Source organism: Corvus brachyrhynchos, unplaced genomic scaffold, assembly GCF_000691975.1.
Source record: "Corvus brachyrhynchos isolate BGI_N302 unplaced genomic scaffold, ASM69197v1 scaffold542, whole genome shotgun sequence".
Classification (NCBI taxonomy): domain Eukaryota; kingdom Metazoa; phylum Chordata; class Aves; order Passeriformes; family Corvidae; genus Corvus; species Corvus brachyrhynchos.
This window is the reverse complement of record NW_008236766.1, coordinates 1,184,248-1,212,113: the sequence shown is the minus strand read 5'-3', so window position 1 is coordinate 1,212,113 and position 27,866 is coordinate 1,184,248. Positions and strand designations below refer to the sequence as shown.

The 27,866-nt window shown below is 41.6% G+C and overlaps 3 protein-coding genes across 3 annotated transcripts; 2 read left to right on the top strand and 1 right to left on the bottom strand.

Moving 5' to 3' along the window:
- Nucleotides 1-1,351: 1,351 nt before the first annotated feature.
- TMEM9B (TMEM9 domain family member B) lies at nt 1,352-8,165 on the top strand. The gene is made up of 4 exons (XM_017727362.1): nt 1,352-1,474; nt 3,178-3,286; nt 4,188-4,322; nt 6,991-8,165. The coding sequence occupies exons 2-4, from the start codon at nt 3,203-3,205 to the stop codon at nt 7,144-7,146; spliced, it is 375 nt and encodes a 124-aa protein (XP_017582851.1). The 5' UTR covers nt 1,352-1,474; nt 3,178-3,202; the 3' UTR covers nt 7,147-8,165.
- A 100-nt stretch (nt 8,166-8,265) lies between these two features.
- CUNH11orf16 (chromosome unknown C11orf16 homolog) lies at nt 8,266-23,114 on the top strand. The gene is given in 9 exon segments (XM_017727365.1): nt 8,266-12,517; nt 15,834-16,038; nt 16,825-16,975; nt 17,841-17,980; nt 17,982-18,067; nt 18,822-19,484; nt 19,904-20,091; nt 21,757-21,954; nt 22,121-23,114. Coding segments are annotated over 9 exon segments (1,884 nt in total). The 5' UTR covers nt 8,266-12,276; the 3' UTR covers nt 22,133-23,114.
- Nucleotides 23,020-27,860, bottom strand: AKIP1 (A-kinase interacting protein 1). Its single transcript, XM_017727364.1, has 4 exons — nt 27,654-27,860; nt 24,566-24,676; nt 24,205-24,255; nt 23,020-23,473 (listed from the first exon to the last, which is right to left on the bottom strand). Exons 1-4 carry the CDS (start codon nt 27,678-27,680, stop codon nt 23,330-23,332), a joined length of 333 nt encoding a protein of 110 aa, XP_017582853.1. The 5' UTR covers nt 27,681-27,860; the 3' UTR covers nt 23,020-23,329.
- Between the last annotated feature and the right edge of the window lie 6 nt (nt 27,861-27,866).

Here is a 27,866-nt window from a genome sequence, read left to right as displayed (position 1 = left end):
GGGCTCCGCGGCCGCTGCCCGGCCTCACCCAGCTCCGGCCGCCTCACCCGCGCTGGGTGCAGGCGCTTTTCTCTTGGGCCTTCTGGGTTAATGTTTGGGGCTATTACCGTAGTTCTCTGTGACGGGCAGAGAACACCGTGTCTTCTCCAGTCAGAGTGCCCGCGTGTCTGAATTTTCTGCTTTTCAGCGGTAATCAGCTGTTTGAGTCCTCTGAGGCGAGACCAGAAGTGGTTTGCTGTATGGTGTGTAGATTACGGTGTGGATTTACGTGCTCTCCTGAGACCCACCTGCAGTGCTGCATCCAGCTCTGGGGTCCCGAGCACAGGAAGGACATGGAGCTGTTGGAGCGAGTCCAGGGGAGGCCATGACCGATGATCCCAGGGGTGGAGCACCTCTCCTGTGAGGAAAACCTGAGGGAATTAGGAATGGTTAGTCTGGAAAAGAGGAGGCTCCGGGGTGACCTAATTGCACTACCTGAAACCTTGCAGTACCTGAAGATTGTAAGAGAGACGGAGAAGAACGTGGGCAGGCAGTGTCAGGACAAGGGGGAGTGGTTTTAAACTGAAAGAGGGTAGGTTTAGATTGGATATCAGGAAGAAATTCTTCTCTGTGAAGATGGTGAGACACTGACGCAGGTTGCCCAGAGAAGCTGAGGGTGCCCTGACCCTAGCAGTGTTCAAAGCCAGCTGGATGGGGCTTCGAGCAGTCGGGTCTAGTGGAAGGTGTGCCTGTGGCAGTGGAGTTGGAACTAGATGGTCTTTAAGGTCCCTTCCAACCCACACCTTTCTGTGATTCTGTGCTAGTGCAGTCAAGGTTTTCCAGCTGACCTATGCCCACTTAGTGTTACTCTAACTTGGCTATTCAGTGTAGAAGTTCATTATCAATCCTTGTTCACACATTCTTTTGTAATGCCACTGGAAATTGCCATGAACTTTAGAGAAGCCACGTTCATCCTTTGTCTCTTATTATTTGCTAAAATAAGTTTGGTATTGTTTCATTCATTTTAAGCTCATCACTGTGTCTGTTAAGCAGCTGTCTTCATAAGCTGGATAGTTGAGTCATCACCATCAGCAATTTCTGCATGTGTGGTTTTTCTTAAAAAGAGGAATGAGCTTAAACTCCATTTTTTTCCCCTCGAGAATGTGTTCCTATCTCAAATAATAGTGTTACTTGACAAATTGCTCTACTCTCTTAGTATTTCTGAAGGGTTGTTCCTAAACTTGTAGGAAGTCCTGAGTAAGACTGTTCAAAGATACTTGCAAGTAGTTTGTGTTAAATATTTCAAGTATTATGTGAAGAATGCTTTCTGTAGCCCTGATAATATAACTAATATAATAACTGATGATAATTTGTTCTAAGCATGATGTTTACTTTACTTTTAGAATTCTGAGGATGTCCGGTGTAAATGCATCTGCCCTCCTTACAAGGACCATTCAGGCCATATTTACAACAAAAATGTTTCACAGAAAGACTGGTGAGTGTGTGTGGCACATGCAAAATGATAATAAGTCTTACTGGTTAAAGACCTGTCCTGTAGTCATTACATGAGAATCTCCTATGCTGGTGCCAGGACAAAGCAGAGCATTTTCATAACTTACTGGAGCTTTTCTTTCAAAAGTACTCCAGAATTCAGCTCTAGCAAGGGACAAGGCTTAAACCCTGTAGTTTATGCCCTGTCTTTTGGTTTGCTTGCTTGCATGTTTAATTGTTTATTTGGACTTGGAAGTAGTGGAAGGGAACAAAGTGGTGTATCTTGAATCCAGTGATTTGGAATGGTGTAAAGGCAAGGGAGCACAAACCTGGAGCTGAGACTTGGGAGTATTGTCTTTGCTTGCTCTGCTCTTCAAACCCATCCTGTCATTTAGGGACTGTTGTTTCTGGAGTTTTATGCAATTCCAGTAGATTTTGCACTTTTTTAGCAACTTGAAACTCTGTCTTGGAGGGGAAAAATTCTGATATTAGTATTTTTTATCTTCTCAGTAACAGACTTACTACTGTACTTAAGCAGCATATAAGATTTCTACTATACTTGTGCAGTGTATTGATGCAAGCTTTCAGTCATAGGAACAGCAATTGCACAGATTATATCTTGATTTTTGGTTTTGTAGCTTGAGTGCTGCATTCTTCCACAGAGGAGAATGTAATTCTGCTTTCACATAAATGAGAAAATTAAACCCTCCACTCCCCTCCAGAGGCTGTGAGGTGGCACTCAGCAGTTGCAGCTATGAAGAAGAAATACAAAGAGCACAGAAGAGATGAGCTGGTGCCTGGCTGAGTGTTTGCAGTGTTGTAATTTAGCCCAGTAGAGTCTTGAGTCCCAGGCTGCTGCTGTCACTCCAGGCCTTTTGTTTCACTACCTGCTGCTGACTGTGCCAACAGGTACAGGAGGTAACCAGGAGAAAGGTGAAATAGGATTTTGGTTCTGTCAGTGCTCTGCAGGGCCCAGGGGGTTTGAACTCTGAGTAACACCCTGAGTCAGCAGAAGGACCAGCATTACATAAGTTGTTGTTGGAAGCAGCTGTCTCGTGGCAGCTGGATTTTAGTGCTGTGGTATAGAGTGCCCATAATATTGTCAACCAGGGTTTTCCACAGGGGACTGACTTACATGTGGTAATTTTAAGTCAAATGCTTTTGCTGAAAGCTGAATGCTCTTTATTCACCATTTTGCTGCTTAGAGAAACAACCCAGCTGAGTTCCTTTTTTTTAAATTGTTTTTGCAATGTCTGTACCTTGTGATGACAAGAAAAAAGAAATTCAGTTCATGAATGTCAAAGAGAGGCTAATCTCCCTTCAGATACTGAAAGGATGGAATAAAGTATGGTGAAGAAAGAAGTGGAATTAGTAGCGGGAATTTACTTTTATCCGTGATGTCGGTGTCAAATGATGCATTTGTGCTGGATTCATATCCTTGGACTTGTTCTGCTAACAGCTTTAATACTTTCACTGAAAAATGAAGACACTGTATTGAGTTAGAAAGATCTTAAAACTTGTTTAGCAGCTTGTCAGTAGCTGAATTTCTCATTTAAGTGAAATAACTGTGGCATAGTGATTTATTTATACCTGAAGTTTAGAACAACTGAACTTAAGCAAAGGTGGCTTCTCATCTCCTGCAGCAGAGTGGAACAGCACAGCTAAAGGCAGCTCAAAACTGACTGGGCAGTTTCTGTGTTTCCTCAGTGATTGTCTCCACGTGGTGGAGCCTATGCCTGTCCCTGGACCTGATGTAGAAGCATATTGTTTACGTTGTGAGTGCAAATATGAGGAGAGAAGCTCAGTCACAATTAAGGTAAGTGGTATAATTCTGTTGGCATATATTAAAGACCTCAACTGTTTAGTAAATATGTCTGTTGTCTTTCAGAGAAATACTATTTTTAAAAGGAAAACTTTTCTAAGGCAGTCTAAAATGTAACTTTTTCTGTAGTAGTTGCTCACAATCTTGAGCAGTAACAATAGCATCAAACTTTAGCTGAAGAAGTGAACCTGATACCCTTTGTTGAAGATCTCTGCTTTTGAGATCAGACTTCACACTTGCTAAAATTTTGAGTATTCTGAGATACTTTGTCAAGCTTTGGGCTTTGTTTTCCTTATTATTTCAGAGGGCCTGTCATTACTCAGCTGCCTTACTTGCTTACTATAAATTTTCTTTACCCACATTTGTTCTAACAGATGTTTTCTGTGTTCTTCACATTCTTGTCCCATTGGAGTCGTTGAGGCCTGGACTGGTGTGAAAAGACTGCAGTATATCTTTTGGTTTTTGACAACACAGACTACTTTATTTTGGGACTTTAGAAGTTTGGTATTTTGTTTTGCCTTCCCATTGTGCTTGGTGACCGAATGCAGGTCTGTGCTAGAGAATGGGAGATCATTGGGTGACGCTCCAAATTTGTCACAAGTTGAATGGCCAGACTGTACAGTTGTCTTGGTTGAAGTGAGGTTTGTAACACCAAATTGTTTTAAGAGGGATAGCATACGATTCTTTGCAAGGCCTCACTGTTTCAAGCTGCCCTAAACCCTTTTAATACCATGTTGTAGTTTATTGGTTTTCCTCTCTTTCTGGATTTTAAGTCATCTGATGACACTACCATAGATCAAACTTTGCCTGTACTCATCTTTTGGTCCATGCTGCCTGTTGTGAGGCTGGGGGGGAATGTCACAATCTTGGCATAAACTGTGCTTGTGTTATGTAGGTGACAATCATCATATACCTGTCTATTTTGGGCCTACTTCTTCTGTACATGGTGTACCTTACCCTGGTGGAACCTATACTGAAGAGGCGTCTCCTTGGACATTCACAGCTCATACAAAGCGATGAGGACATCGGGGTGAGTTCACCAGAGTCTTTGAGCACTTGGTTAGTGTAAAGACTGGGATGGTTGGTTGATAAATAATTATTTGGGGTGAGCAGCTTTTATTGCCAGGCTATGCTGGGAAAGGGAAGAGAGAGCTGTGTGATGACTTCTGTGAAGCCACTCTTTCATTTTTCACTGGGCTGGAAAGTAGTAAGGTGAGAACTGCTTCAGTTCCACCAGCTCTAGGCACAGATTGTTTTCACAGAGAAGAAACAGTGTAGGAATGGAGGTAAGAATATAGAGGAGTACAACTTTTTAAGAATTAATGATCCAGTCTTGCCAGTGAGCATTTTTATGTGAAGTGCTTACTGCTTAGATTGCTCTCTACAAAAAGAAAGTATGGGAATTGCATCTTTTATTGTTCCAGTTTGAGTTTCCTGATGCTAAAACTTCAAGAAGAAATTGCTATAATGAAGTAAAATAGTGATGGATGCTGAAATAATTTCTTAGTATTACAGCCAGAAATCAAAATGTGGCAGTATATTCCAACAGATCAGGAGAGCTTTTTTTGGGAGAAGGGGAGTAGTCCATTAATGATGTGGTTTCCTGTCATTACTGACCTTTCCAATCTCTAGCACTGGGTAACAATCACATTTTTTTGTTGTGAAATCAAGGTACATAAAGCATAGCTGATAAAAACTATTACCTGGGAAAATGCTTAATTTTGGATACTTAATTACCCCCTTGCCAAACAGAAACACCTTTTTAAGTGAAGATGGCTGAAGATTATGTCCCATTGTTTCCAAACTTCCCCGTGTATTACATGTAGACATGTTTCAACTGTCTTTGTAATGACAACATAAGATTTTCACAGTTACCTCTGGAAGGATTTTGGGTTGAGTTTTGGTTTTTTCTTTTCTGAAAAAAAGGTATTGGAATAACTCTCTCTTTAAATTCTTATGGCAAATTGGGCAGTTCCTACTTGAATTAAGTGAGCTTGTGCTGTATGCTATACCTCAGACAAATTTATACCTTAGATAAATTGTCTTAATGCCTCCAACTGTGAGTTAGTCTTTTGATTGTAGGTGGAAGAAGTGAAATAAGTCCCATGGCAGAGTTCAGGTTAACTGCAGAATGCATTTACCTAAAAGTCTGGATCCATCTTAACCAGTGTCATGTTTTGCTGTAGCTGTTCTGTGAACATAACATCATTTAAGGTCCCTTATGAATGATTCCCATCCTTGCCTTTCCTTTTGCAAGTTCTTGAGGTATTCTTGTCACACTTCAAAAATACCATGTCCATGGATTTTGTGGCTGAATTTCAGGGCAGTGTGTTCACTCTTTCTTGTTGCCCATTGGTGACAGTGGTAACTGATCAATGTAAGCCGCTTCCTTAGCCCTCTTTCCTCTTAAATTCTTTTTTCCCCTTATTGTCTACATAGAAATTGACAGTAGCTAGCCTTGGAGCTGAGAGTCTTGTTTGTCAGGAAGGCCACTACCATCTAGACTGTCCTGTGTTTTCCCACCATGTGTTCTGCAGTAGAAAACCGTGTGTTGCTATTATGATTTTTTTTTTTCCCCTGTGAATGAAGTGACCTGTTTCCTGTTAAGTGCCCATTCTAGGGATATCCAACTGTATAACTTTTTATGGTGAGATGACAGCTCTTTTGATCAGGGATAGTCTCTTGTTCTCTGTGAGTATATTTTTTTAATGCTCATTGTGGCTTTGGGACTTAGAGCAATCGTTTCAATAGGTATCATTAATAATAATCTCTGTACAGCTGAGAATTGTCATTGAGCTGCTCTACACAGTCATATCACAAATAAAGCATCCATTAATGTAAATGTCTTCTGAAAAAAAGTGTTACGGAAAAAAATAAAAGGAATGTGAAATGTAGGTATACAAAAAGACAGTTATTTAATACAGGACATAGTTACGTTATTTTTCATTATGCATTGTATATATGATGCTCTCTGGCATAGCTTTAGCAGCATGATTTTGTCCAAACAGTTTGATAGCCAAATAAGAAGTTCAGTTCCAACTCTTACTGTTTATAACCTGGCTATATTTACTAGCAGAAAATAAAGCCTCGCAGGTACTGTTAGAAAACAGAGTAAACGTTAAACAAGCACTTGGTTTTTGTTGCGCTCTGTCACTTAACAGCTGTATTGACACTGTGCCTTCAGACAGCTCAGCACAATGGGCTTAGTTTGGTAAACAGCAGAGTGTGTTGGTTTGATATAGAAGCTGTGTGTGAACATCCTGAGGTGCCTGGCAGGAAATGGCCAGGAGCTGGCAGAGAGCTGGCTCTGATTCACTTGTGAAGTGCACTCACTACAGTAATGGGGTGCCTGGTTCTGCTCTGGGCTGCTGTCCCTCCAGTTGCTAATGGATGCAAGACTATGGGTCTGATCCTGCAGCTCACCATGATGGCTCTGGGCAGCAGGCAATTGATAGTACAAAGAAGTGTGGTGTATTTGGGAAACCTGTGGAAGTTCCTGTGAATGAGAAATTGAAGTACAGTTCCAACAATTCAAAACCTCGTGTGGTCGTTGTTACTAACCAGCTTGTTGGAACATCTCGTTTACCTTAAAAAAAGACGACACCGAACCAAACCCCGCATCCCGTGGAATGTAACGACACAAAAGACTCTTGTAGCTGGAACTGCTGAGGGGTAACTGTGGATTTTTGCTGTTCCAGGACCACCAGCCTTTTGCAAACGCCCACGACGTGCTGGCCCGCTCGCGGAGCCGCGCCAACGTGCTGAACAAAGTGGAGTACGCCCAGCAGCGCTGGAAGCTACAGGTCCAGGAGCAGCGCAAATCGGTCTTTGACCGTCACGTTGTGCTGAGCTAATTGGGGCTCAGGGAAGGAACTCCAGGGATGTGCACTAGTGGAAAGAGCTGACAGAAGTCTTCCTGATCCTGCCAATTCAGAGGAGTTTTCTTGAATGATTTGTTATTGATTTAAAAAAGAAAAAAAAGAAAAATTAAAAAAGTATTTGAACTTTGAAGGAATGTACTGGAGTGGAAGCAGTTTAAAAAGATTAGTTAACCAAAAGCTTAAATCTTTGTTTTCAAATGGCTTTTACTAACAAAACTGAAAAGAAAACAAACCCTAAGATACCTTGGGTTGCCACTGTGGTACATTACTTACAGTTGTGACTTTATGGTGGTTTTTAACTATATATTTCTCTCTACTATTTATGTGGTTAAAAAGTACCTGGGAACACAGTAATTGCTTACAACTCACTAATCACTTTATGTAAAGACCTTTTGTAAATATACTTGGATTTTCTGCTGATTGATGCTAGGTACTGGAAATTGAAATCTTGCAGTGTAGTTTTGGTCTCAGAGAATGAAACCCTGCTGGCTGTGTTCATCATTTGGTTTCTTGCACTCGTACTTCCAAGATGCTTGTATGGCAAGTGATGTCTGCAGATTTAAGGCAAAACATAAGTGGACACTGACTCCTGGAGCTGCATATTTCAAGTACTGTGATGTAGATAAATTCAAATGCAGTGCACATTCAAGACAGTGTTGACATTTTGTTATATTTTGCTTTAATAGCTTAATATATTGTAGGTGTATGATAGATCTTAAAAAAAAATTTTTCCCTTTCTTTTCATGGGTGAAGTCTCAGGAGTTAGTATATGATGAAATATTTATTATAAAAATCTTCCTGCATTTGTCTGGATCGATGGTGTAAGGCACATACTTTCTCTAGCACCTGTCATCTTGGGAGTTAGGTGTATTTTTTTATCTGTGACTCTGTACTCATCTCTCTTCAGAGGTTATACAGTTGCTAGATTACTAACTTTCATATATCCCCTTTGGAATGTAACAATTAAAGATAAAACTGATTTTTGAAAAATGGATCTGCATTATCAGTTTGTCATCATTTTTCTCCCTCATTATGCTGCATGTACATTCCATCCATAAAAGCACTTCCCTAAAAATGCTTCAGAGTAGAAACGCACTTGTTCAGTGATTAGGTAAAGAAAGGCTCATCAAATTGCTAATTGGAAGAAGTTTTTAATCCCTGACTCAGATGTAGCTGTGCACATGCAGTTACATTATTGTGTTACAGTTCTCAGTTCCGCTGTGGAAGGAGGTGGTACATGGAGGAATATTCTGTTTCTGGGTGCAGTTTTGGCTTGCTTAGTCCGTGCCTGGGGGACAGATGGTACCTGTGCTCATAGCTCTGCCAGGTTAGGGCTGCAAACACAGTTGCCCCATACCAACATCTGTACTGACTGAGCTCTTCTGCAGGTACCGAGCTTTGTTTTCATGTCAGTACTGTAGACTTCCAGAACTGAGTTAATCTGGAGGGATTTAAAGCAGGTGATGACTTGGTAGATTCACAGGATTCTTGCTTTAAATAAAAAAAAAAAATTGCACAAGGTTAAGAAAAATAAATTCAGGCTTGGGTTCAGTTTTTGTGTTCAACATTGCCCTGATGAGTGGGAAGTTGTTCAGTTGGTGGTGTTCGGTTACTGGTTATGACACTGATGCCCTTAGGGTCCACTAAAGAAAAATAATGCAACCTGTTTGTGGAATACATGCTTTGTTTGTTGAATATCTCCCTGTCTACCAGTCCTGGGAGTTGTTCTACCTCTTGGCTGCCTTTCCCGTGATGCCTGAAGCTGGTGTGGGAAGGAGAAGGCTGAGTACAGTACTATGGCCCACAGAGGGGCAGCACAAGGTGAAGCTTTCTTTCCTTGATGAATGACAGTCACAAGGAGCGGGACTGAATGTATGTACATCTTTTGGTAGTACAGGTATTTCTAATCTTACAGTGTCTTCTGAAAGTTTTAAGCTAAACTAGTTTGGGTTTTTTTATGTGGTGGTACTTTGATGGATAGAAGGGCTGAACAGTGAGATAGTCTTAAGTGTCAATCCTGTAAAATGTGGGAATTTTGAAGAGAGGTGTCCTATTTCCTTGCACCTGTACAATTGGACAGCTGTATACTGATATATGTAGCATCTATGTACCTGTACACATTACATTATAGATTCCATACTGTTTCTCTTTTTAAGCAAAACTTGTCTTGCTACTGTTAGCTCACTGTTTTCAAATCTTCTCTTCTTATATATATTCACCTTGTATATGATGTTACAGTTAACACTGAAAGAATTTTCCAAAATTACAAATTTCCAATTTCCAAAATTAAATTGAAAGGCATTATGCTGACTAATAATATGTGTCCTCACCTCTAGTGGAGAGAAATCCATAACAAATTTCTAAATAAATGCTATTCTTCCGTGTTTAAAATGAAGCTATGAAAATTAGTTTGCTTATGCCTTGATAGTGAATATTTACCTAAATTCTAACTGATTGTTATATTTAGACATTAGAGTACAAAATGCCAATAAATGAAAATACTGCTTTGTATTTTCATTACTATACTGTAGTAGTCTGCAAAAGAATGCAAACAGGAAGTGAACAAACCACATTCCTGATTACTTTTTCAGGTAATCTGGATGTGTTCAATTACAGTTTCAAAATTTCTAGCCCTTAATGCCAAGTTTTGTTGCCATCATAGCTGTGGTGTGGGTGGAAAAGCCCAACCAGAAATGAGCAGATCTAACTAAGCTACTTTGCATGTTGTCAATTGACTATAAATTGCAGTAGTCATTGACTCAGTGGAACAAGCTACATAATTCAGGTAAGAGACTTGCATGTTGCTGTATCTAGCCACAGATCTTCACTTAATATCAATGTTCTTGTAAATCACTTCTACCAGCCATTTACTAACAGTGTTTTCATAGCTTTTTAATGAATCCTGTTTAATTTGTAACCTATTTAATAAGATGTAAGAAAAATGGAATAATAACTTCTTTTTTTTTTTTTTTTTAAATATCATTCAGACATTTTCAGGTATTCATCACCCTTACGAGAGCACATCTTGTTTCCCTGGATTTTACTTTCATCTGAAGATTGGTGAGTCTCTAGTCTAACAGGAAAATGTTCCTAACACTTGCATTTTGCGCTTTGTGCAGGTGTTGAGGCAGCAGGTAACTGTTTTATGTAACACTGTTACACGGCAGAGATGTCAGTACTAAGCAACAAATACTGCAAGTATCTCTTCTTGAGGGGTTGTGCTGGTTTTGGTTTCTTGCTCTGGAGTGATGTGCTGTAATTTTTTTTTTTTTTTGCTATGTAGCAGACTTTGCTTCCTCAGTGTTTTTAAGTTGTTAGCAGTAGAAAGTTTTTAGGCAATAACCCAACCTGTATAAGTAGAAAAGGGAAAGTTGGCTGTCTACTATTTTATGAAGAGTGTATATTCACCTCTGAATTTTTTGCATGCATATTAATGTGAAATGGATGTGTGTTCATGCTTTTAGCCTACCTACAGAGGTACCTGTTTAAGATGCATGTGACTCCCACTCATGCCTAGCAGCTATAAATGAATTCTTCACTCACAGGATTTCTGTTGTGAAATCTGTGTGCGTTAGAAAAAGAGACAACTCTGCATACAGAGGCATTTTCATAGAATATGTTGTGGGAATAGGTCCATATGAAGTAAAAATTCTCAGTATAAATATGGCAGGTATGAAGTCATTAGAAAACATTACATTATCCTCCTATCCTTGTGAAGGATTAAGGGAATCCCTTTTATGTTGTGGAACTGTGATTGGAACGTTTGAAGCTCTGCCAGATTTCTGTGAGTATGGAATCCAGAAGTTTCTAGTAACCTAGTTTAATGTTCAGGTGTGGTTTCCATTTTAGGGGATTTAATAGAACCTAAGTGCTTTAGACAGCAATGTATGGATGTACAAGTGGATGGTGAGTAAGAGCATTTTTGGATCCATTCTGTGTAAGCAAGTATTGCTTGCATTCTGTGAGGATGGCTCACAGAGATTCTTTAAAAATCAACTGGTTATTTCAAATGTATTTTAAGTAGCTATTAAGTAACAGTCATTACATTCTCAGCACTTAGGCTGATCTTTAGCTGTTTGAATAACAATATTGGGAAGGCACTATAATGGAGCTTCTTATAAACCACTGCAAGATTATCTTTGTAATAAACATATCAGAGTGATTTGAGTAGTTACACCTGCTGTAATGCTGCTCTGAAGAGAGGGTGTGAGGGTTGGCCAGTCTGATTTACAGGTTTCTAGCAGGGCCCCAACAACTGTGTGCCATCCCTTCTTTGTATTACTAGGACATGCATTTTTCCTTTAATAAATTGTTTATTTCTTAACCCTCCAGCAGTAGGATTGTTTTTAGTATTTCATGTCTGTGTTTAATCTGCAGGTGAGCACAGAAGGAGCATGAGGACCCAAGGAGATGTTGTCCGATTTAGTAGAAATTCTCTCGTCTTTCGAAATTCTCTAAACTTCTTGTAAATCTTTGTATGAGTGGATGTAATACCTGACAGACATGGAATTAAGACTGAGATCCATTCTCTGCACAAATTTTCCATCTTATTAGGATGATATATTGAATGAGGCATCAAGTGAATAGAGAGAAAACTAATTTGTCTTTGGAGGCTCTTTGGTATGAATAAGGGAGTCTTTTACTGGAATTGTAGATTGAGGTTTTTTCAGGGAGGGGACGGGAGTGGGGAGAATGCTTCAGATGTTGGCCTGCTTTATTTGTTGTCTGTAGACATGTAAGTTTTGGTGAATTTGGAGCAAGCCAGACCTATGTGGAATACATATAGGTAGATTCTCTTAGTTTCTAAAGCTGAGGTGGAAGGAGACTGCTTGCTGTTTCCTTCAGGAAACTTCAGTGGCTTTATTAATATCTATTGTGTATTAATTTAATCAGTGTGACTGACTTGCACCTTGTACTTTTGAAGTGGGACGTTGTCTCTTCTACCTAATCTTCCAACACCATTCTGAAATGTCACAAATGCATTAAAAAATCTCTTCTGGAAAGTGTCAGCAAGGCCTAGCGTTGGTGAGTCCAGGTGAGCTTTTTCTACTGTTCAGTGTGAGTTGTTCAAAGTATTCTGTAATTTATGTGTTTCCAGGCTAAATGCAGAACCTGATGGATGGCAAAAGCTACTGTAACCTCATCTGTGCTGAGGCTCAGCACATCCAGCTGGCAAGGCCTTTCTGTGCAGACCCACTGGTCACGTTTCACGTGTACCCAGAAACACCAAACCAGGTCCCTTTGTCTGAAGATTTGTCATTCCTTCCTTTCATGTCAGAGCATCTCATCACGGAGACCTTCTGCAGTGAGCCCTGCCCCTTTGCCTACCAAATGCCCCATTCCAGTCTCCACAGAAGTGAGTACTCCTATGGGTCAGCTTTCATCAGGAGGAGGAATGAGAGGGAAAGGCAGCGTGTTAAGTGTGTCAATGAAGGCTACGCCAGGCTGAGGCACCACCTGCCGAAGGAATACTTGGAGAAGCGGCTCAGCAAAGTGGAGACCCTCCGTGCTGCTATAAAGTACATTAGGTACCTCCAGTCTGTGCTGTGCACTGAATCTGTGGTGGCAGGAAAAGGTGTCATGGAGCCAAACCAAGCACCTAAAGCCACTCACAAACAAGCGCAGTTTTTGAAGACGATCTAAAGCGTTCCAAGGCAAGCCAAAGGCATCCTGTCTGGGAATGTAGTAGCCACTATGTTAATGACGTGCTTGTTCCTGGCACTTCCTAGGAGCAGATCGTGGCCCACGTCAGTGTCAGCCCACACAAGAGCTTTAATGTTGCAGATAGTAACTGCGCTTAGATATGAGAAAGACAGCTGGGAAAATCTCAGCCGAATGACCTATGTTAATTCATGAAAATCAGAATGCATTTCTAAATTTGTCACCAAGCTAAAAATGTAACACCTATATGTGTGAAGTAACTATGTATCATCACAACCTGCATGCTTTAAAATAAAATCTTTCTACTTATGGGACTGAAATTCTTCTCATTTTCTCTAATAGTGCTGGTTTACTCTCACATGCGCTTCCTTAAAATATTCAGTCTAATTGCCAGTGTTTATTTTAAAATACCCTTTTAAAGGTTCCAAGGAGTGTTGTTGGATGCCAAAAGAAAGGATAGTTTAGTTTAAAAGGGTGAAAAACAGAGTACGGTAGGAGGTCTCTGAAGCAGAGTTACTGAACATAGGAAGAGCATGAAGTTTTGCAAGTGCTGTTCCATCATTTTCTTATTATTGAATATTTTAATCACATTGAAAACTTTTGACTTTGCATAATTTCTATTGAAAATTGCATTCTTCTATAGATGTCAGTGCCCTTAAAAATTACTAGGACTGGTTAAACAATACACAGTATAAAGAAGGCTGGCAAGGTTTTGGCCATGGGCATAAAAATAATCCTGCAATAGAAACTCTTTGGGACTTTGACTAATAGTCATTGAGGTCTGGAGTGGTCCTTCCCAACCTCCCAGTCTGTTCCTTTGTACTGCTGATGGTTTTAGTTAAGTGTTATAAAGTAGAACTGTGTGGAGGTGATGAAGAGAGTTTAGCTTGTAACTGGTAAAGTGTCCTTAACATTTACTCTGTGTAAGGGAATCATTGATACTGAATATTCTGCTGACAGTGTGAGAGCATGTAGGCTGGCTGTGCAGTAGAATGTACCAAAAAAATGCTTACAGACTTCCTAAGTGATGTATCCTTCTCCCTACCTGCAGTCATCCCTCGTGTTACATTGTTTTTATAGCAGTGCATTGAAACATGCCTAAGAAACCAATTAAGTATTCCAAGCCCCTCCTCCCCGCAAAAAACCACAAAAAACCAACCAGACAAAAAAATCAACCCACAAATGTCGACTCTTTGTCTTTCTCCTAAGGAGGAAATGAAAATTAGGGATCACAGCAGAGGTTAACACATAGATTTCTGCATTATGACATTTTTGATAGGCACTTTGTAAGAGAGGGGTAGAATTCATGAATCCTTCCCCCTTACTGTGAAAGGAGAAAGTTGTAAAGTGATTTGACCTTAGTTTGTCTCAGCTTCAACCTTTCTGTGCACATTTCAAACCAATTTATTTGTCACACCCTGTGGTGGTAAGCTTTTTTTAAAATTTTCCTTAATGTGAACTGTAACTTTGATGCTGTTTTTCACCCTGCAATCATAGGCAGAAGCCTGGAGGACACTGAGCTCTCTTAAAATGCCTTCCATGCCCCTGCAGTCCTGCAGTGCAGTGCATCCATGGGGAGTTGAAAATTGAGCAAATGTGTGGCAGTCAAATGGTCCTCTCTGCAGTCACTTTCTGCTGGGTTTTAACCAGTAAGGTCAGGATGTCCAGTCCTGGGAGTAACAACTGTGGCAACCTCCATAGCAACTGGGAAACACTGGCAGCAAAAGGCTTCCTGTGTCCAACAGGCAAAAGGGTGAGGTTTCTGCAGTCAGACTAAATCCAAATGGACCAGATGCAGTGTTACCACTAGCTGGTAAGTCTGAAATACTGCTGTGCCAAGGTACTCGGAGTTATCCAGAAAAAACAGCACAATTGCCTTTGTCAATGCACTGTTTTGTGTAGAAACCCTACTCTCAGCTGAATGGTGTTAAAATGTGCTTTAATGCAGAAGTGATAGTTTCCTTTCTTTGCAAAGTATTACTGATTCCATCTTGTTTTGGTTTATAACAGGAGTTTGTGCAGTCATGAAATAAGTGGATGTATTGTGCTGTTTTGCTGACTTAAAGATGGATTTTGCAGCAGTTAATCCACTCTTCTTGCTGGGTTTGCTGTGCTAGTTTTCTGAAATAACATAGAAATCTGGCAGTCTCCATAAAAAGGACGTGCAGATCATATTTCTTAGACAAGAGACAAAATATCATCTAAACATGAGTGCTTAAACTGCATTTTGTAAAATAAATTAAGCACTTAAATTTTATATGTTCTTGAATTTCCATGCAAATTTTATCCTAAGTGTGTCTAAGCAATGTTTTAAAAGAAAATATGAATGGAAGGTAGTCTACTACATCTTTTGAAATTACCAGAGATAGCATCACATCATTGATCTTACTGTGACAGCCTCTGAATAGTTATCACTTGTCACATCTGAGCATCTCATTCTTTCTCGTTGCAAGCCATAATCCTACCGTTAATAAAACGTGACAGGACAGCTGAAAGATCAAAATATTTCCTCTTAATACATCACTATAAATAACATGAAAATGTAATCTAACATCAAGTTCAAAACCTGTCATGTTTACTCAGCTTGTCAACTTCAGCTGTAATTTCTGTCTCAGCTTGTAAAACAGGGAAGGGTTTGGCTGGGTCTGCGTACAGGAAAGCTTTAAAGGAAGAGTGTAGGTATTGGAAAAGGGAGCTGGGTGTTACAGAGGGAAACAAATGTTGGAGGGAGGTAAAAGTTATTATTTTCCTGGGGATTTGCACAGTATTTGTAGTTTCCTTGGGTGTTTCTGCCCTTTTTCCAGGTTAGGATTTGGGTGAGTGAAGATAACTGAAGTCAGTGATGTGGGTTCATCTGGCCAAATGCCAGTCTGAATATTTTGAATTCAGTGTTTTTAAACAAAAATAAGCAATTAATCAAAATTACTGGGTTCTTGAGGTACACTGGACAGCACTTGCTTGTTAGAAATGTCAGCACATTGTCTCTTTTCATCCAACAGGTCACAACCGAGTCCTGCAGGTAGCAGCTTTTCCAAGAATGGCTCATTTGGAAGGGTCCCTGCCCAGGGCTCAGAGATATTGCAGTGTGAGGCCAGCTCCGGACAAGTTCTCATGTTCCAGTGCCATATCTACAGTTAATCCCTGCTGCAGGAGCTCTTTTGTCGTGTACCCTGCCTGGATTGCTGAGCCCCTCACCCCCCAGAGGTAAAATCAAGTTCCTGTTTAAGTCTATGATTTGTTTTTTTCCATGGTATCTATTAGGATAAACCAGGCTGGTGTGTCAGACTAATAAATTAGCAGCTTAAGCATCATTCGAGCTTTCCCATCCCTGCACTGGCAGTTTTTTAGATGTATTAACTAAAGTCATTTGCTACCTTGGAGATTATGAAGAGCAAAGCCTGAGTAAGCCTCTTCTCAAAGAAACATTCCTTTAATATTATTGGGATAAATAAACACATCTTGCATTAACAGCTGTCTTCCATGAAATGTTTCTAAATGCTTTGTGACAGGCAATTATTTTCCCAGTTTTGAACTAGAACCTGTTATCAACCACAGCTTTGTTGTTTACTTCTCTGTTTTGCTGTTCCTGGAATGCTCCAGTGTAAACCATCAGCTCCAGCACTCTGGAGTGCACCTACTGGAGATGGATCCTTTCGCCTGATCTGAAGGGTTGCATTGTCTTGCCGTGTAAACAGCAAGGGGGCTGGTGCAGGTAATGCTGGCCTAGGATTCCAGCATGCCCCTGGCTCACTTCCTATAAACCCCAAAAGCAAAGGAATCTGAGTAAAAGCAGGCACTGACGTGTTTTTCGCAAAATCAAGGAATTATCCCAGCACAAGCAAGTTTTCTGTTTCTTCCCACACGATTTGGCCTGTGGGAGTGCTACAAAATGAGGTGGAGTGTTCCATTTCTTAAATCTTACAAGATTATTTTCTTCAAGACCTACAGAATCTATTTCTTTCAGGGCTGACCCATTTTCTTTTCTTCGAGGTGCCAATGGATTAGCCACTGCCTCCCCTCCCCAGGCCCAGCATGGAAGAGACTGGGGGGATCAGGGGGCCTAGACAGCAACGTGCCTGTGCTGGTGAGAGGGGAACAAGATGGATTTTATTACCGTGGTACAGTAAAAGAGGAGATGGAGGTGAGTGATGGTTGCTGTGTGGTAGCTGAGAGGATGTGTAACAGGGAGCAGTCCTCACACACTACCTGGTTCAGTGTAGCAGTTTTTGGTTCAGCTGATGAGATTAGAGATCACCAGGCCAGCAGGTGCCTGAGCAGCCCTGTGCTTGTGCTGGCACTGGGCACTGAGCCAGGCTCAGCCAGCCCGAGTGCTGCTGCCAGCAGCGTAGGGGCTGCTGTTTTGTGTAGACACAGACCCATCAACAGCACAGGAAAAAGGGTTTGTGTTTTATGTACACATGTCCAGCTTGAGTCAGCCACAGACCAATGGCTCTGGGTCTTTCCAGAAAGGTTAGTGAAAGCTTTAATTCATTGGTTTGTTAGCACTTCAAACTTAACACAAAAAAGAGCCTATTCTTTCTCAAGAACAGGGAAGTACCTCGTCTCATTGTTGATAGAAAGCCTCTTGACAGATAAAAATTCCCAACAATCCCCCCAAGAAGCAGAGCTGGTGTTGTATGTAATGGGGAAGGACTTGGACATGACTGAACAACAGGTCTGAATGTCTCCAGTGTCCCTTGTTCCTTGGCAAACACAGCAGGGTTTGTGAATACACTTGCCTATAGCTTTTTCTCTTGGGAAAGAAAATACAGGTCCTAGTGGGAGTGAATCTGAACATATGCTTCACTCATCCTGCTTTCTGGTGAGCCTCACAGAGCATTTTCTGTCTGTCTCAATGCTGAACTAACACCACACACTTTAGCTGCTGTTCAGGCTTGTTTTGGCCTAGTCATATAAGCACAGGATGGTCTCCTAGTGAAAGTTGCATTACCTGGCACATTATGGACTGTTTTTCAGTGGAATTGTTATTTTGTTCCTGGTAACAGAGTGAAAGAGACATGTTTCTGGTAGAGTTTGCCAAACCACTTGTGTCACATGGAAGGCATCCAGTGTGTGTGCAAAAAACAGCTAAGGATGACATCCTGGAATATGTGAATGGGATGAAGCACTCCTTACTCCCTGGAGACAGTGCTGGCACCCTGGGAGCCAGATAGGGCCAGGTATGGCCCAGGAACCGTCCTCACAGGCATTGAGACAAGGGATCCTTTACGAGGTGAGAAAAGTGGTGCCATCTTCCTCCTCTTGTTCCTCTGGAACACAAGTGAGGCTGTCAGGATAAACTCTAGTCACAGTGCTGCTGCCAGAGAAATAGCAGTGCACAGACTACAGCTTAGTGTTCCAAGCTTGCAGGAGCTGATGGGACTGCTGATGGATATCTGTGTGTAACCTCACCAGTCTGACCCTAAGGAAGTTGTGGCCCATAAAAATGTCATCATCTGTGTCCGTGGGTGTAGCTGGGACAAGGCTGTGTCTGCCATGTGCAGGACTGTGGCCTTTTCATGACAGATACAAGTGAGACAACTATCAGGAAGCATTCATCTGAGCTTAAGTGTTCACATTTGTACCAAATGGTACATCTGGGGGTGATTTTATCACCCAGACGTAGGAGATTTCAACAGCTCATTCATTTTTCCCATGTCTGACAGTCAAGCTCCACTGACTTACCAAAATACTATTCTCAGAGCAGTACTGCTAACTTTGGCAGCAACAACAAAAATTACTCTGTCATCGTTTTCTTGTTCATCTGATGACAAACTGGGAGGAAAGATGCTGCCAGGCCTGTTGTTTTAATGATGCTGCCCACTCCTCCTCTGTGACATTGTGGTGAGGGGTTAGAGAGGGGCAAGAGTTGATCCTGCCCTTTGACAGGAGTAGAGAAAGTACATAAAGCTGCAAAGGCTGATCTGTCTGTATGCACTGCCCAGGCAGGCCAGCTGCTTAAGGCTGCTTACTTTTTCTCTTCACAGCCTCAGAAGATGAAGAAATTACGGTCCATTTCTGGAATGACAAGAAAGTGAAACTCCCCCGTGGTGTGGCTCTGTGGATCCCTCCTAGCCTGTGGGAGAGGATTGTGGAGATGATCCACATGCCCTTCACCAGCAGGGTGAAGCTCAGACCAAGTCAGGACACCAACTCTTGTGTTTTTCCCTGCAGTCCTAAGCCAGCCCTGATTCCTGTTTGTGCTGTACGTAGCCTTGCCAAGCACTGCTTGCTCTGCTCTCCCTGCTGGCCAGATTTCCACCACCACTGTGATGGTGGTATCTGTTTATCAGCCTGTGTAAGGTGCATCTGCTGCTGCCATCCCTGTGCTGGTGCCTGGTGGCCTCTTCCCTCCAGGTCTCTGGTCTTTCCAGAAAAATCTGAAGAGGCAGAGTCCAGCAGTGAGCTCTCTCCAGGTCTTCTAGAACTGAAAGGCACAAAGCAAGGAGAAGCTGCAGCTGTGGCAACATCTTCCCCCTCTTCTGGCTCAGAGTGGGACCTGAAGCCATCCCCCATGAAGAGTACTGTGGGGGACAGTGCTGTTAACACAGGCTCCAGCTGTCTCGAAAAGCCCAGGCTAAAGGATTCTGCAAGACCTGAGGGGAAATACTGGAAAAGAAGCCACCACAAGTCCCATTCCAGTAATTCAGGTACCTTTTAACAACCCCACAGGAAGCAGCTGTCAGAGGTGGTCTGGGCAGGGCAGTCACTCTGCCTGCAGGTTATTGGTATTAGTACTGTAAATTTGCATATCAGACTCTGATACAATTCCTCTCCCTCCCCAATGTTTCTGCTGCCTCATCTGGCTCTTCCTTCGGCAACTCGTCCCATGGAAAACTACCAGAACAATTAATTTCATTTGGAAGTACAGATATTCCTCTCTGTTTCCTGTCATTTCCCTATGCCTTTTATGATGCTAACATCTTCATTAATCTGCATAGCTCGTCCATGCAGAATAATCAGAAAGAATTCCTTTCAGGCTTAAAGTGCATTTTTCTCTCTTCTGAAATGAATGTTTCTCCATTTCAGTTCTGGTTTCACTCTTAGATTCACTTTTACTCCTTCCTAGGACCTGGAAGTTGTAGCAGCACATGTACAAAGGGCCAGCTGGAATCCAAAGCCATCTCCACTGGGGACATATCCAGTGTGGCCCCAGCTAATCAGTGTGCAATATTTGAAACCATTGAACAAACTCCCAGAGGGCAACTCACAGTGAAAAAAATCCTAAGAGACCAAGATTTCAAGCCATCATCGAGGGTAAGGTAATTTGTATTAATATTGTAGTTATGTAAGCAGGAGGTTTGTTTGAATAGAAAAAATATTCTTGTTAATGGTCTGGAACCTGGCCAGAAAACCACATTGTTTGTAACTTAACTGCTTCCTAAGGCCATCCACCAGTTTTGTGATAGGTAGGAAAGTTCTCCAGTAATGAAACCAAAGCAAAAATCCCAAGCCCTTAGGAAGGGCTGAAGCTACTTGGTAAAATGGAAACAATTGTCAGTAGCCATGTGAGCATTCAGTAATGGAGATTTCAATTCAGAAAGCTGCCAAATGCCCATTGACATCTACCCAATGTTGAACCCATGGAAAGGTGCTGAGCTCTGCCAATCAAACTGTGATAGTCACAATCTCTGTCTCTCAGAGGTAAAAGCAGATTCTTTAGTAAACAGTCTTTGCTGAGTTTTTTCTCTTACTCCCCCACTAGAAGCCACAAGTTTAAACAGCAGATCCCTACCCTGAAGCTGGGGGATACAGAGTAAGCAAACTGTGTCACAACTAGGAACAACATCACTACCCTGTTCTTTAGGCCTGGTTTCCCTTGTGCTTTAGAAAATCTAGGAAGAAAAAATAATCAGAACATGAATGCTAAAAAAAGCAAGCACAGAAATGAGGAAGAAAAAAAATTACAGGAAGAAGGGGAAGATGAAAGAGAATGTCAGGATCAACAGAAACAGTGCTCGGTACAAGAGCATCAGGGGTACAGTTAATAAATTTTAGACATGAAATCAAATATTAGTTCTTCTGTACCTCCATCCTCTTGCTACTGTGAGCTGACTGCAAAGTAAAACTTCAAATGTTCTAAACTTGCATGTTTAGAGATGAATCCATGAATAACATGTCTTGGTGAACAGAGAATATACTGGAATACATCTTGTATTCTCACAATTATATGCATTCACTTTAGGCAGATGCCTACCAACTTATCAACTGCATGGTTCCTACTTTCTATTTCTAGTCGACTTTATTGTTTAAATAATCATAGTTACATAACTGCACACCTCTGTAATTGATTTCCTAGGAATTTTCAGGCCAGTATGGAGCTCCAGGCAGGCAAGCTCTATGTTAGCAGTGTCAAGGCTGTGCACTGAAGCGACATGAGTTGCCGTTTGGTAAAACTAATAAGAAAACAGAATTGTTTTGTTCCAGCCCCAAAGCGGCAGCATGAATCACAGTAGTGGATGCAATGTGGTAATGCAGGGTATAATGACATAATTTTGTTCCTGTAAAATAGCCCTTGGTGATTTTAAACCCAGAAGATGCATTGCTACTCTGAGATAGCTGAAGCAGTTTTATCATATGATACAGGCTGCATCAGAAGTGGCTTGCAGCAAACAAGTGGAGTTAGAAGACAGGCTTCCCAGAGGTGCTCTCTGGGGGGCTGATGTCCTCTCACTGCAGTCAACAAAATCCTCCTGACTTCCAAAGTAGAAAAGTTTTTAATCAAAGCCTAACAGCTTCTGAAAAGCCTTTGTTCTTACTGTCCAATTGTGTGTTTCAGCAGTAGAGTTTGTCCTAGCACAGAAAATAGAGCATTATTAAAGCTCTGTGAGGCAGAGGTACAGCCAGGAAAGCAGCAGTTAACAAAGACACTGATGCTTTTTTTAGACCAGACTTCTGAGGGATTTGTTTTCTGTCCTCCAGGAAGAAGGCTTTGCAGCATCAGAAAAACAAAGATATAAAGCAGCATCAGACGATAAATGTAAAGTGACTTGTGCTGGAGATGACAAACCTGATGTTATAGACCTTGTCAGAGCTCACTTGCAACAAAGCAGAGAGAGAAATGATCAACCAGGATTCAGTCCATGTACAACTGATCAGGTTCAGGGGCCGAAATTTCAGGTAAATTGCTTCTACTATATCAGTGCTACATATATTAAGCAAATCAAGTTCTGATTTAGGTACTGTCTCAGTACAATATCTTTATGGATGACTATATAATTTTAATAAGTGAGGAACTCTATTTTCACTCACATCAAACTTGACCATCCTCATTCTTTATTCCAAGGTGCTACATTAAATTCCTAACTATTTGGACTTGACTTTACAATTCTGGAGAGATCAGATGGACTAGCATGAGCACTAAAAGCCTGAACAGATGCACATCAAGAGTCCAATAAACCTCCAATTTGTCCACGGTTCTCTGGAGTGAGCCATAGAAATTCAGCAAAGCAGTTTCTGTTTGTAGAAAGCCAGAGGGAATGGAGAAACAATACAAGCCGACAGCTGAAAGTATTTTTTTTCAGGATTAAAGCAGAAGCAAAACTTGCCAGAGGCTAAAGGACCTGCTACTGTAGATACAAACAACAAAATGATTAGCATTCAAGCCACTGATTTTTATATTCTGATGAAAATGATCTGAAACCTTAATATTATCAGCTACAAAAAGATGACAGATCTATATAGATCATATCACTAATTCTAGATGTGGAATCTGGCCCTTTGGGAAAGTTAAGCATCCAGGGAGTTTTGTTAGTAGGACTGCTCATGTTTAAAGCATATGAACTTGGTCATAAGCTGCAGTGTGCAGTTGCTCAGCAGTAAATAGGATAACTCAGGGTACCTCCACAGCCCACAGAAAAGGGGTTTAGCTTGGTCTGCAAAGCCTGCAAAGAGACAGGACTGGAATCAATAGTTCATGTGCCTATACTGAACACCTGACACATATTTAGCACGTTTCTGAGTTGAGGTTCTAGGCAGTGAATTTCATTTGCATTTTATTTCTTTCCCAGAATAGTAGAAGTACAGACAGGAGAGTGGCTTGTGAGCCAGCGGCTCTAAAATCAGTCCCAGGCTACAGAAGCTAATGCACATCCATATTCATACCACATGGATCATGCTCTCACTGGTCAACACGGCGACATGGGGGTTCTGTCTGAGGATAACACAAAAGAACCTGTCATCACAGAGGCTTGATCATGTATTTTATTCCACTGATTGTATCTTTAATTGTTTAGAGCAGAAGAATCTGGAATTACATAGTGACATAACTGGATTTAAAAGGCACACAATGTACAAACATTTATAAAAATCAGTGTACAAAGTGGGCTACATATAATTGCATTAAGTAGAAAACAAATATACAGGCCATGAAAATGGAGTCCCAAAGAGGAAGCTACTATTAAAGTGCTAACAAGAAAAAGATATTTATAGTTCATTACATGCATTAAAAAGAACCTCATATTTTATTCCTGCTACTGCCAGGAAACAACAAATATCACAGAACAAAAGTTAAATCAATACTTTGTCCTGCAATGACATCTACTATGTGGGTTTGTTCCACCATGTCCTCTGACATTGCTGTGACAGAATAGATGCCAGGAGAAACTTCAATGTAGAAGTCTTTGGAAGGTCTTCTGGGCTTTGAGGGAAAAAAAAAAAAAAAAAAAGAAAAGCTACATTACTAGTTAGTCATCTTAGATTTTCAAAAAAAAAAAAATTTGTGTTTAGGTAAAAAAATACATTTCAGCTGTTATACAAATGTACTAAGATTTTTCTAAATATATAGAAGGCAGTGTAAACAAAACTGTAAAATGTTTCTGTCAGTACAAAAATTAGCAAGTGCCATACTCAAAGTATTTCAGCTAATGTTTCAATCAGTGGAAGTAATCACTGTGCTGTAATCTATGTCTCACAAAACTGGAAGTTACCAACCTAGGCAGTTTTGAACATAAACCTGGGAAGCATTCCCTATACCAACGGTGCTCCCACTAATTTATACTGTGGTACAGATTCCATGTTTCTTATCTTTTGTGGCTTAGAAGTTCCTGAAATTGATTTGCTGAGATGTTAGGCTTTGAAAAATAAAAACAGTTTTCTTCTCCTTGAGGAACAGGAGTCTTCAGAAAGCCTGTGGGAGGGCCAAGTGCAAGAATGCCACAATCTAGTTTCTAACTAATTGTGCAAGTCTCTGTATGCCCATTTGACTGCCTATACATATATTATGATTGTGAATGCACCACTGGTTAATATTCTGTGCCATCAAGGTCTCCACATCTGTCACAATTTTTTTGATTGTCACATTGATGCAAAATGATAAAAGAAATGCTATCAAATACCTCCACTTAAACCCAAAGTAGTCTATACACTTACACATTGTTGGCAAGTGTGAGCGTGGCTGGGTGCTCTGGAACCTTCAGTCCTCTGGAAAGAAAAAGATATTATTTTCTAATGATTCAGCACACAAGGCAAATCCAGCCCAAGTGTGTGGATGCTTTAGGTGTGTGAAATTTTCCCCTCCAAGAAAGGACCGATAGGACACTGACTGGTGCCACAAGAAGTTACTCTGCCTTCCCCCAACCCACCACAAAGCTTGGATCAGTCCAGGCATTTCTAAGTCTATAAGGTCAACCTACATACGTGAGTGTGAGTGTCACAGAGATCAGGTGGATAACAATTACCCCACAGCAAGGGAAGGAATAGCCTTTCACCAAAACCAAAAGTACCTACTTACCTCTTCTCCTGTGGAATCCATCTTTCTTTCTACTTTCTTGCCATGATATTTGCAGAAGTGTTTGATTTCATGTTCTTTGCACTTGTGGACTGATGTAGAACCATAGTACTTCTGGATATCAACAGAAAATATGATGTGGGAGGCATCAAAGCATACTTGCAGCTACTGCAGATTTGCAATTGAAAAGGGAACTACACAGATACTGATGGTGTGTATTAATTGGCTGGTTTGTTCTCTGTGAGGGTGAAAACAATGCCTGTATCTTCAAAGGACACCTGCCTTCTGGTACAAGACTCTATCAGACAGACCTGATTTTAGATGCCTATTTCCTGACACAATATGTAGGGGCAGGGACTTGGACACCTCAGAACTGAATTCATGAAAATGTCAGAAGGAATACTCTGTAAATACCTGCCTGATCAGGCTGGTCAAGAAAAGCCCTCAAGGAAGAAGGCATAATTTATGGGTCCTTAAGAGGACATACGTGCAAGCCAGGTGCTCTGCAACCCAGTCAGTGAAGACTGGTTCTGCAGGGCATATGCTACAGCAGTGCTCTAAAAGCAGAACATGTTAATACTGAAAAATGAGTCAGTAAAGAAGCTGAAGTGTCCTCAAGGCTGGAACCATTTGCATAGCAGTTTTGAGAAGCGTATTTAAGCCCACAGCAGCCCCCTTCTGGCTCTACTGCAGACTTACTGGCATCTTCCCCACTGCAAATGAAACTCTTGAGTACAGTTCTGCTGCCATCTGTTGTCACCACAGAGCTCCTCCCAAGGTTGCCTTTTTGATCATAGGGACCAAAAAGTGCCCAAATACCTCTTATTTCACTTATGTTTTTCTTGTCCCTGACTGTCAATACTAAATGTAACAAAAATAAGGCAAAGAGCAATTATTATTTCCAAATCTACTGCTGTGCTTTATTCCTTGAGCTTATGCACAAATCAACAGATCTGGTTGCTTGTATTGCAGTTTCTGCAGAGCTACAAAATACATCAAATGCTCTCACCTGGTGCATAATGCTTCACAGAGCATCTCTTTTACATGGTGGCACAAGGCAAAAAAATGAAATCCAACTTTTGGTGAGAACTGGGTAAATTTGGGTCCCTTAGTAACCCCAAACATCTCATCTTAAACGACAATTTTAATTGTTTGGATTCAAGTGCCTAAATGGTTATGTTCAGCTGTAGATTTTTATTTGCACTTTGTAAACTTTATCCGTGAACTTACGGATCTGACAATTCTCCCCTTTTATGACTCTTTTTCTCTACAGAAATGACTGAAGCAGTACTGTCTTGGCTGGTGCATAAATGTGGAAGTCAACCACTGCTTGTTCCAACTCTAATACTCTTAACAGGGCACAAGATAGACCCACAGAATAATTTAGTTTGGAAAACACCCTTAGGATCATGGAGTCCAACTGTAAACTTAGCACTGCCAAGTCCCTGATAAGGATGAGTCTCTCTCTACACTTTGTTTCACCTTGTCTAAAACTCTGTTCTGCCCCAGATGTTTTAGGATTAACTGGTTGCTGTGTATGTAGTGCTTTGAAATGATAAAGGAGTTGCTTAAGAGCTAATCACTTGGTGTGTTTAAGCACTCTTTTCTCTAATTTAATTGCAGACTAAGGCTCTGTATTAGCCCTGCAGGCAGTGAGCTCCCTGCTGTGTATCATAACAGACCCCAAAGGGCACAAACTGCTATGGAATTCTCAGAGCCTTCAGTGCAGTAGCTGGGCTGCAGGGCTGTGAGAGGCAGCTCCCAGTCTGTCCACCCAGCAGAGCAGTGACACCTGCCAGCCAGAGCCAGCATGAGAACAGTGGAGCTGTGCATCCGTGCCTCTCAATTTCTACTCATCGCAAACAAAGAACTGAGCCCGCACTCCTAATCCAGTAGCAACACCCCAAATCTAGTTTGACCTGGTTTTGTCTGGGATAGAGCTAGTTTTCCTCCTAGTGGTTGGCACAGTGCTGTGTTTTGGATTTAGTACACAGTGTCGATAACAAACTGATGTTTTGGTTGTTGTTGAGTAGTGCTCAGTCAAGGACTTTTCTCATGCTCTGCCAGTGGGGGGGTGCACAAAAAGTTGGGAAGGAGCAGGGCTGTGACAGCTGACCCAAACTATCCAGAAGGAAATTCCATACCATAGAATATCCTGTGTATAAACCAGGAGAGTTGTCCCAGGGGCTGACTTCCCTTCAGGGACTTGCTGGGCACTGGTCAGTGAGTGGTGAGCAACTGTATTGTGCATCACTTGTTCTTCTGGGGTTTATTTCTCTCTCCCCCTTTCATTACAATTATTACTGTTGTTATCATTAGTGTTATCATATTTTGCTTTGTTTCAGTTATTAAACTGTTCTTATCTCAACCCACGAGTTTTATTTTCTCCAGATTCTCCTCCCCATCCCACCAGGGGAGGTGGGCAAGGAGGGAGTGAGCTGTATGGCACTTAGTTGCTGGCTGGGGTTAAATCACAACAGCAATACTGGGGGGGGAGAGGGTAACTCTAAATTCAAAACAAACACAAAGGACACAAAGCATCTCTTCATTCGAGATTCAAACTCTCCCTTATTTCCACCAGCCAGAAGAGGCTATCAGCCAGCATGAGTGGCTCCTGTTCCCCTCATGACAACAAAGGGTTACTATGTCATAAGGCCATTGCCCAGCAGAGATACTTCGGAGCACTGGAAACATTCCATACCTTGTGACACAATGTAATTTGTGATGTCACTGACATTTCTGTCTCTCTAACTATACTGCCTTTCCACCAAGAAATGGAGAAACCTTCTGCTAAAATCTGTACCGGGTTACCGGTACTGTCTATAGAAAATGCTGATCGTGGTGGTTATCAGCCAAGGTGGTACCAGCTCAGCTGGTCAGGACAACACCGGTGAAATGTACCCTGCCACATGATGCTGAATGCCCCAAATTTCTTCATCTCGCCCGGCATCACCGGCTCACTGGCTGAACCTTTGCCATACAATGAGCAAACCCGAAGTCTAACTTTTGCAGTAAAAATAGCGCCAAGAGGCCTCTGGCAAGGCACATCGTGAACATTCCCCTTTGGACGGGTCTGGGGGTGACCCCTCACCTCGCATTCCTTTGAGACTCCCCTCATCACCTTCACAAGCGAAGCGAACGCTGCACTGAGGCGTTCCCGGTCTTCGTCCTGCAACGAGAGACATTCCTGGTCACTCAGCGTGCTGCTCGTCGCTTAGAGGGTGGCGGCGGCGTGCGCGGGAGGGCCCGCGGCCCGTGTGGAGATGTATCTGGCTCTATCCATCCCCATCCCGATCCGTATCTC

Excerpts from the sequence above, each read along its gene's own strand:
- TMEM9B (XM_017727362.1), top strand. The coding sequence starts at position 3,203 with ATGCCTGTCCCTGGACCTGATGTAGAAGCATATTGTTTACGTTGTGAG. Across the intron at positions 3,287-4,187 it reads GAAGCTCAGTCACAATTAAG|GTGACAATCATCATATACCT; the intron begins GTAAGTGGTATA and ends TGTGTTATGTAG. Across the intron at positions 4,323-6,990 it reads AAAGCGATGAGGACATCGGG|GACCACCAGCCTTTTGCAAA; the intron begins GTGAGTTCACCA and ends TTGCTGTTCCAG.
- AKIP1 (XM_017727364.1), bottom strand. The coding sequence starts at position 27,680 with ATGAGGGGAGTCTCAAAGGAATGCGAG. Across the intron at positions 24,677-27,653 it reads GAGTCTCAAAGGAATGCGAG|AAGTACTATGGTTCTACATC; the intron begins GTGAGGGGTCAC and ends GTTGATATCCAG. Across the intron at positions 23,474-24,204 it reads CTCACACTTGCCAACAATGT|CCCAGAAGACCTTCCAAAGA; the intron begins GTAAGTGTATAG and ends TTTCCCTCAAAG.